Consider the following 10,374-nt stretch of genomic DNA (forward strand, 5'->3'; position numbering starts at 1 on the left):
ATAAAAAGATATAAAACCTTTTTACTAAGTTCCTTGATAAATAACTTCTCATTTTCCATTCTGTGACAAAAAAAGTGAATACAGTTCCTCTACTTACCCCCAAACAAACGGCGAATTTGAACTTACTTCACAACCATTAAAAAGTACTTTTTATATAGTATGAATATAAGTTGTATGAATGAAATTCAGACATACTACATCCGCCATATCGTTACTGTCACGTGACCTACCAGAGTCAGTTGCGTCGCTTCACTGCCATTCATAAATCCTTTCCCGTGGCCTCATGGGATAGTAAAATGCCCATCGAATGCACACTTCAGAATCTCGCCGGAAGTAGTAGGTCATCTTTTCGCCTGTTTTTCGAATGCCATGTATTCGAACATACTAGTTTGTTGCCGTACTGTTTTCGCGTACTATAAGTATTTGATTTTGGGCGCAGTGATTGTAATTATATGATTTCGATGTGCATTAAGATAACAAATAGCAAAGAGACTGATAACTGAGCTTTTGAGAGACACTGTAGAGGCCTATACTCTGTTGACTGGACTAAATGATCCACATGGCTCATGGGAGAATAGAAAGGATGTTTGAACAAAAACTCTGCTTAACAGACGTGATGCACACAACTGACCAACATGCATTCCTTGTGTATTTTTCTTTCCAGGCTTTGCATGAATTCCTTTGACTTCATCTACAAGTGATTGGCATGTTGGACACTCATTTTAGATTGATTAATGCAAGTGAAGGTCAGAAACAACTAGACAAAACCTTGGGTGTGGAAAAGAAATCAGTTACATGAGCAACTGTCCCTGAGACAACAGCTTCCCTTTGCTTTGCGATTCTCACCAGCCTCAATGGCAACATATTTTAAACACAGCTCTTCAATAATCTCCAGAATACAAAAAAAAAAAAAAAAAAAAAAAAGGATCTACACTCGTCATAGAAGGCTAAAGTATGATGAAGTTTGTGGGTTTATGTTCATGGTAGGAAAAGTGGTGCATATATATATATATATTTTTTTTTTTTTTACAGGGTTAGTAACCTTCAGACATGGCCTACTGACCACCAGTCCTTTCAGTCACGTGACATGACATTGATCAGCATGGGGTGCGTGCATGCCCCTGTAGCCTGTTGTGATTGGTCCAAACAGTTAGTTCACGTGAACACGGCCTGATCGTCGGCAGAAATGTAAGTAATTTTGGTGCCGGTAAAGTTCAGAAGCTCACTCATGCCGCACACACATCAGCACGAGCATATTACTCTCGTGAACAAGACGCAGACACTGGGCTTGAGGAAGAAGTTCGACCTAATTCAAATGTCGTAACACAGGTATGCATTAACTTATGGTCACAGTTTGCTTCCTAGAGATACTTTTAAAGCGTACGCGAGGAATTACAAATGCATGCATTGAATCGTGTTGCAGCATGTAGGGCTTTTTTTTTTTTTTTTTTTATCTAAGGGAGCTATGAAACTTATTAAACACGGTCGTGCTCACTACAAACCAGGAAGAGCATGCACGCAAAACAACAGAGGACGCAAGGCTTAACATTTAAAAAATATATATATGAAAAAGGAAAACAATTTTGCATTACAAAAAAGATTCAACGATTAAGACAGCTGGCGGTGTAGCAGCAGTAGCCTAAGATGATATTTTGGACCCGGACGAAAGTTGCAACTGCAAATGAGCTCCAACAGGTGTGAATCCCACTGTTTATTTCTAAATGTAATTGTCACTGCCTGTTATTTCAATGCACCATTTGTTTTTAAGTTTATCTCGCGCTTTGCCAAGACAGTCCGGAACAATGTTTCATTGTTCCTGACCGTATATGGATACAAGCTAGTAGCCTAGGTGAGACCTGGGCGTTTTGTAACACTTCTTAATTCAATTTGTCTCAAACTTTGAAATTGTATTCCCAGATTTGCCTGCAACAAATGAAAGTTTTTTTTTTTTTTTTAAACCTGTTACTTAGCCTATTATTACTTTAAACTTTGAGTTCCACTGTTGCAACCTACCCTCTACTGGATTGTAGCTAATAGCCTACTCTTTACTAAGAAAAAACTTTTTTTTCTTCTTTTTTTTTTTATGGAATATTGTAGTAGGCTATTTGTTATAAATGAGTTTTTTCATGTGCCCTTGTAATCTTCTCTGATGACGTTTTTACTTCCGCGAGGGCGGGAAGAAATCATCTGTAACAAATGATCCAATCAATTTACGATGGACAAAATCAAGTCCAGCCCACATATATTTTGGTCATATTACATGGGCCTATTAGACACTAATGTAGTAAATGTAGACATTGCAGACTTTCTTCAGATTTTAACTTATTACGGTAGGCCTTAGAGGGTTAGTTCACCCAAAAATGAAAATACTGTCAGTAGTACTCACCCTCATGTTGTTCCAACCCCGTAAGCCTTTCCTTCATCTTCGGAACACAAATTAAGATATTTTTTATTAAATCTGAGAGCTGTCTCACTCCTCCATAGGCTTCTAGGGATCGAAACTCGCCGTCCCAGAATGTTAGTAAAGACAATGTTTAAAATAGTCCAAGTGACTACAGTGGCTCAACCATAAGTTTATCAAGCGACGAGAATACTTTTTGTGAAAAAAAAAAAAAAAAACGACTTCATTCAACTTCATTTTCTTCTGTGTGGGCCTCTGAGTTCACGTAGTGTAACAGCGCAGTGCTTCTGTGTTGTACGTTCTGAACAAATATAAAAAGGCACAAAACGGACCAACATACAGTGTGTATGGATTATTCTGTTGTGGCAAATACTGTATAGATTAGTGTATACAGTCATGGCATTAGTAGATTTTAATGTAGATGAATCTTGTGATTGTGAATGTTACATATCAATTGTATTTTGTCCTGTTAATACTCTTTTAAACATCTGCTGACACCACAGGAGGGTGCTGCTCATGTTTAATAGTTAATTTCTAAACTGAACACTCCCCAGTCTGAAAATACTTTTTCTAAGCAATGACCCTTAGATAATATCTCCTCAGAAAATTAGCCATTTTGTTGTAAACCTCAAGATTTCTGTCTTTTAATCATTTTGAATTAAATGTATTATAAATTATGAACACTGGAGGGTGCTCAATATCCTCTTGCAGTCCAAGTCCATGCCCCCTCTCCGGCCTCTAGATAAGATAAACTTGTTTGACCTATTTACTGCAATCTTTTGCATAATGCTTAATTATTTCGCTCTGAGTCTATATTAAGCTGTGCGCGCTGTGCATAATGTTTTAATTATATCATACTGAGTTTATATCAAGGACTTCATGCTGTGCTACATTAAAGTAAAAGTGTGAAATTTAAATGAGTAATGTATTTAAAAAATGTCATCAGCTTTCAACCAACCTTCACAGACCTGTATAGACCTTTTTCACTCTCTTAATGTGGTTATTAATACACTTTTCTGTGTTTTCAGTGCACGTGGCTGCCCTCCTAACAAATCCACCATGCCAATCGAGCTGGCCATGCCGATTTATCTGACAAATGAAGAGTACTTGAACCCAAGGGCATCAAAATACAGCAGGCCCTTACACCCGTGTCAAAGTAACAAACTAAGTTTTAGATCTTCTAGGGAGCAATCAGAGTTGAATGGCATCAGCTCACCCTTGGCAAAACCTAGCAGGGCCAAAAAACAAGTATCTTTTGCTGATCACAAGGGCCTCGCCCTGACGGTGGTGAAGATCTTCTCTGAATTTGATGACCCCATTGACATCCCAACCAATATCGAGCAGTTCTTTAGCCCTTCTCTGACTTTATCAGAAAGGAAGGACAAGTTAACTCTCGACTTTGACCAGCCGTCTGCAGATTACTTGAAGTTTCGTCAACGTATAGAGAATGATCATGTTTGCCTCGAACACTGCATGCTTAAGGAAAAATCTATAGCGGGAACGGTTAAAGTTAAAAACCTTTCCTTCGAGAAGTCTGTTCAGCTTCGCATTACCTTTGACACTTGGAAGAGCCACACAGACATAAAATGCCAGTACATAAAGGACACTTACACCGGCTCAAACCGCGACACCTTTTCGTTCGAAGCTAGTTTGCCTGATCAGATGCCGCCACATGAACATGTTGAGTTTGCCATTTGCTATGAGGTCAATGGCGTCACGCTCTGGGATAACAACCAAGGACAGAATTACAGAATCATTCATTCAGCACTGAAGAAGAGTTCAAATGACTCAAGCGATGGCCATCAGCGATATGGCATGAATGATTGGGACGGTCATTTTGACCGCTTTGGCAGCCCCAGATGCTCTCGGGGAATTTTTCCCAATTGGCCAAGCTATGCTGGATATGAAGACATTGGTCCATATTACTAAGAATCTACTTTTGGGGCAGTTTATCCTGTACACATCCATCAGACATTGTGATAAATGCCTCTTTAAAGTGCTACTTTAAAAAACACAGCAACTTGTTGTTCTTTGGCCTCTTGTTCAAGTACTTGTCAGATTGGAAAGCTCTGAGGACACATGACATATTTATGATCAAAAATAGATTATGTGGTCCAAAAATGCAAGTACATTTTTAAAACATATATTGTTCATGGTGCAATGCGAATGTAATAACAAGGGTAAGTTTCTGTTTATTTTCCAATTCTTTGTCAGTTGCATTGATGCTAGTTTCTGTGCAGGGTTGTGTGAATGTTCTTTTGGTTTTGTATGGATTTGCATGGACCTTTATAAAATAATAGTGTAAATTAATTGAAGTATAAGTGAATCTGCAGGCCAGGATATTTGCTAAACTGTAAATCATGACCATAAAGTTTTGTTCACAAGTAACTATTTCTTTGAGAAAAAATATTTGCATTCTTTTTTTCTTTTCTTGAGCCAAGAGCAAAGACAGAATGACTAAAAATAGTGTTTTTCCCAGAAATGTGAAATCCGAGATGGACTAGATGCATGTATGCAAATTTGTCATTTTTTGTTCTTTCCTGAACAGCTAATTTTTTTTTAATGTAAGACTCTAAATGTATTTGTATTTCTGTATTTTAATTGACTGACTTATTCTCACTGTAATTGACTGCACAACATGATTATGATATTAGTGATGGAAGTTCATGTGTATTGTCATTTTTTCTTTCTTTTTTCTTCTCTAATGTATGCACTTTATTATGTTGCAGTGTTTAATTTCTTGTCACCTATTTTAAATTGCATTGTTTTAATGTGAATATAAAGTTTGTCAGAACCACTTTAAAGATGTTGTGAAGTTCTCTTGATGGTATCAGGTATGTTCATGGTATTGGGTATGTTCATTATGTGCATTAATGCAATGTTTTAAATGTTCATAGTCACTGAAAACTTCAAATAAAATATTGTCATATGAAAGCAAACAACTTATTTGACTTGTCCTACCTGTAGAAGTAGGATGACATCAGTCGTGATAAGATGTTTATCATACACTGTCATGTCAATACCTGTTGGTAAATGTATGCATTTTACATGTTTGAATGCCTGAAGTAATGCACTGTTTTGATTATTTTAAATATGACGTATAATATACTAGCATTATCAAGCAAATTTAGTTAAGTCGGTGTATTAACTTCTGATAGGATAATGTTACACAAATTACTTGTTTTTATTTTGGAAATTATCTGAGGTTGGTTAATATTTATTATTTTATTGAAAAAATAGGTGTACATTAACAAAATAACTATGAATAAACCGTTTTTACAAAAATAAAGAAAAGTTTGAGAGGGGCTTTTATTTTGTAATTGTTCGACTTTTCAATGACGGCTTCCTGTGCGCCCTTCGACGTCAGTTGCCTGGCTCGCCTCACATTTAAGACACTAGGTAAGCAGAGAGAAGTTTAATTCTTCAGCTACAGTTGCTAATCTTAAATAAAATGTTTTCAAAGTAAACGAGCCATTGAGACAAGCATTTAGGGTTGTGAAATTTGAAAAGGAGTGGATTGACGTTAGGTAGAAGAGGCAAAGAGGCAGGGAGCGTGAACGCGCGAAACCAGATGTGTGTTTCAGTGTTTCTGAAATGAACTAACGTTAGACTGTCAACTGATGGAGTCGCTGAAAGAAACCAGTCAACCTGCAAATAAGACTTCAAAGTCTGGGGGAGATCAGGAGGAGCAATGCTGCCCTAATGTGAGTATATAAACACTGACAGTCTCGGTTTAGTAAAATTAATGACAGCATGAATTGCTGTGGCAGATTGCTAAATAATGAAAGAGATCCATTTTTTAATGCATTCCTAACGTTTGATGATATTTTTGGGTGGGTTTTAATCATTTTTCAATTACTAAACATTTATGGTATGTATGGTCAAATAATTACTTGGTAAATGGATTACTTAATTGTTTAGAAGTGTTAAAATTGTGTCTTTAAGCATAAGCAGTAACATATTTCTCCTACCTAGATTAATACTGTGAAACACTGAAGAGAGTATGCTTATTTTGGGTGAAATATGCATTTCGTTGTATTCCTTTGTCTTACATGTAGGCTTCCTGTGAGAAAAATGAGGAGCAGGATCCTCCATCCCCAAAACAGGGAGATTTCAGTGATCCAGTATATAAAGAGATCGCAATGGCAAACGGTGCCATCAACCGAATGAACAGAGATGAGATGCGTGCGAAATGTGTCGAGCTGAAGCTTGACGCACGGTATTGAGAACTTTTTGTTTTTTATGGTTATTTAACCTGCGGTTTACTTCAAATTCACTCGTACTATTCATTTCTTTTATGGTCTTTTCAGTGGTGTTAAGGATGTCCTGAGGAAGCGCCTCAAAAGTTACTACAAAAGGCAAAAACTGATGCATTCAACTGCTGCAGATGGAAACAGTCATGCATACTTTGACTACATCTGTGTGGTGGATTTTGAAGCAACATGTGAAGAGAATAACCCACCTGACTACCTCCATGAAATCATCGAGTTCCCCATTGTTTTGATCGACACGCGCACATTGGAGATTGTGAGTTGGTGAGGGAACAGTCTGGCATACGCGTGCTTCATTCTTGCCAGGCAAACATGATACCATACAACGAGTTTAGTGAAATGTTGTAGGATTGATTTACTAGTTTTGTAATCCCATTACTGTCATTACAGGTAGACTCATTTCAGGAGTATGTGAAGCCAGTGGTGAACCCAGAGCTCTCCGAGTTTTGTGTGAAACTTACCGGAATCACACAGGCAAGATTTAACAAACTGTTAACTGAATGAAATAACCATTTGAGTTATTTGCAATACTATTAAAAGTTTATGGTCAGTATGTTTGTTTGTTTTTTTGAAAAGAAAGAAATATTTTTATTAAGGATGCATTATATTTATCAAAAGTGACAAATAAGATATTTATAAAAGATTTCTATTTCTACTGTTCAATTGTTTTCAACATTGATAATAATAAGAAATCTTACTTGAGCACCAAATCAGCATATTAGAATGATTTCTGTAGGATCATGTAACACTAAAGACTGGAGTAATGATGCTAAAAAAGGATTCAATTATATTTTAAAATATATTAAAATAGAAATGGTATTTTTAACGGCAAATGTCATGCCATCTATATAGTTCTGTCTTTAGTCTAATATAATATTAAGCATTTGCTCAAACTTATATTTGATTTTCAACTTTTTTTTTTTTTCAGAAAATGGTGGATGAGGCGAAAACATTCAATCAAGTTCTAAAGCGAGCAGTTTCTTGGCTACAGGAAAAAGAACTTGGAACAAAGTACAAATATACATTTTTGACAGATGGGTAAGGATGAAACTGAATGTTATTAAAGTCATGCTTAAAATGTCTTTGTGCAGTGCAGGGGCTGTTCTAGGATTTCGTCCTCAGGGTGGCTTCGCCCTCAGTGAGAATGTGTAGCAAAACACCATTTTCTAAGTGGTGCCTCTTTGTAAATGGACACCACTATATTACCATTATAGTAAGTCAAAGGTAGCCTACCAGCACTTAAATTGGTACCAAGTCAATCCAAACATTTTATGAGTGATATAATGATACCAGTCTTTCTGCAGTCCAGTTCAAATAAAAAAACTTGTGTTTTGTTTTTGACCTAACCTTACAATACCAAGATTTAAATATCAGTGACATTTTTAAATTCTCAATTCCAATTTACGATCACAGCAAAAACGAATGGCCTATTAGCCTAACCAAATATAAAGTTCAAACATTAAAGACAGTCAATAATAAAATAGGGAAGATATTTAGTTAAGAGCAGCGATTATCTCTTTTTCTTTTGTTGTTTGATTAACATTATCAACATAGGAAACAAGTTAAGTGATAATGAAGTCAAAATGCACGGATCCGTTACATTGACACGCATCCAATATTTTCTTAATTGTTTACCTTCACTAAGACAACCAACTGTGTTTACGTGGGTACTTGTCAAGATGGGCATTTTGACAATTTTGTGTATTTGCTCAAGAAGTTCTGTCTGAGAGGCGGCTTATTGTATGCAAGCTTCAGGTGTGAAATGTCTATCACGGTGCGCACGGAACACATTGAGCTCTCTTTCGTGGCGTCTTGCGCTTGAATGGCTTAAAATCGTTTGAATGGCTTAAAATCACTTGAATGTTGAAACTGACAAGACTTAAAAACACGTGAAATAGATCAACTTTCTTGAGTAAGCAGCACTGGCCCGATCGTTCAGATAGGTGACTTTCGGGAGGCTGAGAAGACAGACAGGTGGGCTGAAGCCCCCCTAAAAAGGTTCTAGAACTGCCCCTGTTGCAGAGCAAAATATATCGTACAGCTCACTATCTTGTCTGTTTAGGTCATGGGACATGGGAAAATTTCTCCATACCCAATGCAAACTGAGTCAAATCAGATTCCCACAGTTTGCCAGAAAATGGATCAATATCAGAAAGTCTTATGGAAACTTTTATAAGGTTTGTTTTCCTGTTCATTTTCCTCATGATTCCTTACACAGCCATAGAAGGATATCTACATTGTATAGAAGTTGGCTTTGGAGTATTACATTTGAAAAAATGCTGAGGTTTTCATGCATCTCATCCTGTCTCTCTCAGGTTGCTCGTACTCAGACGAAACTAATCTGCATGTTGGAGAATCTCGGTATGCAGTATGACGGACGTCCTCACTGTGGTCTAGATGACTCCCGCAACATTGCCAGAATTGCCATCCACATGCTGCAGGACGGCTGTCAGCTGCGGGTGAATGAGTGCATGCATTCAGGAGAACCACGGAGCGTGCCTATCTCTGCCCCTATTGAAGGAGCCCTAGCACCTCAAATGCCCAAGAAAAGAGACTAAAAAGACTCTTTCCCAAAACTAACATTGCTTAATGTGGACAAACATGAAAACCTGTCATTACGTAACTGGGACAAACTAATCTAGGTTTACTTAAATTGTTCCAGTAATGTGTGTGATTTCTTTGCTGCAAAAGCTTACATCATAGCAGATCAGTGGGGTGAGGCTGTGCTTCACCTTTACAGCTATTTGGGTTTATGCACTGTATTTTGAAACATGCTTGAGGAACTGAAACAGAAGCTACTGGCAAAAGGTTTGAAAAAGCCTGATGGGTGATCAATAATTGTGCGTTGCTTTTATTCATCTTTGTTGCACATCAGTTGAAAAACTGAAAAGCTCAATTTGTATTCTATTGCCAATAAAAAATGTTTTTATGATGACACTGTACAATATTATTATGATAAGAGATAATTTATACAATAATCTCTTTTTATCCGTTTGCCTGAGATCTGATTTGCAGGTGTACTACATTGTTGTTGATTCATCTTGTGTACTTTAACCCTTATAGTCTACTCAAAGTTTAGATATGTTGTGGTTATGCAACGATTTGTCAACACAAAAGTTCACATGGTTTCTGGCCACCATTATCTAATTTTCCAAGGCCATGCAATAACCATGCTAGAAATTTGTGTTTTGAACTCTAATAATTGTATTAAAAAATTTTTTATTAGTGCATGAATTTGTAATTTATATGTAATTTCTCTCACTTTAATGGGAGAAAAACGTTAATATTTCTGATGATTTGATTAGAGACACATTGTAATTTATCAAAATGAATACATCTGCGCACCATGTCCAGTAGATGGCGTCAAATAACATTTCTCTGTAATTGTGAACAACACAGCCCACCATCATTAATGTCAACAAGGTCCAGTCAGGCTTATTTGCATGATTATGGCTTGAGTTTCTCCTAGTCTATTATAGTATTTTGATTTTCTTCCCAGTGTGTTTGAACAGAAATTAAAGTTCCATTCATATGTTAGGCAAACAGGATCCAGATACATCTCTTAATATGATATGTTTTAGAAGCAAGCTATTATTTGCACGGTCTTATAAACATGATTGGATTTTCTGATAGTTTAACCGAAACGAAATTACCTTCACAGCAGTTTACTGCTACGGCTTGTTATCAAAACTGCAGTCAATA

The 10,374-nt window shown here is 36.8% G+C and overlaps 3 protein-coding genes across 6 annotated transcripts in view; 2 read left to right on the forward strand and 1 right to left on the reverse strand.

The window, feature by feature from the left end:
* fyb1b (FYN binding protein 1 b) overlaps window positions 1-10,374 on the reverse strand; it is a 95,289-nt gene that overhangs the window by 44,762 nt on the left and 40,153 nt on the right. The window lies entirely within an intron of this gene.
* Window positions 1,038-5,343, forward strand: ppp1r3b (protein phosphatase 1, regulatory subunit 3B). 3 transcript variants are annotated; one of them, XM_082141979.1, is made up of 2 exons: window positions 1,038-1,188; window positions 3,430-5,343. In XM_082141979.1, exon 2 carries the CDS (start codon window positions 3,461-3,463, stop codon window positions 4,328-4,330), a length of 870 nt encoding a protein of 289 aa, XP_081998105.1. In that variant the 5' UTR covers window positions 1,038-1,188; window positions 3,430-3,460; the 3' UTR covers window positions 4,331-5,343. The 3 variants fall into 3 exon arrangements, with proteins under 3 accessions (XP_081998105.1, XP_081998104.1, XP_081998103.1); XM_082141978.1 differs by lacking the exon at window positions 1,038-1,188 and adding an exon at window positions 1,192-1,329; XM_082141977.1 differs by lacking the exon at window positions 1,038-1,188 and adding an exon at window positions 1,336-1,695.
* eri1 (exoribonuclease 1) lies at window positions 5,744-9,607 on the forward strand. Its single transcript, XM_082141971.1, has 7 exons — window positions 5,744-6,105; window positions 6,460-6,620; window positions 6,712-6,928; window positions 7,063-7,146; window positions 7,601-7,710; window positions 8,735-8,849; window positions 8,988-9,607. The coding sequence occupies exons 1-7, from the start codon at window positions 6,022-6,024 to the stop codon at window positions 9,228-9,230; spliced, it is 1,014 nt and encodes a 337-aa protein (XP_081998097.1). The 5' UTR covers window positions 5,744-6,021; the 3' UTR covers window positions 9,231-9,607.

The sequence above is a fragment of the Leuciscus leuciscus genome (genome assembly GCF_965113295.1).
Source record: "Leuciscus leuciscus genome assembly, chromosome: 16".
Classification (NCBI taxonomy): Eukaryota; Metazoa; Chordata; class Actinopteri; order Cypriniformes; family Leuciscidae; genus Leuciscus; species Leuciscus leuciscus.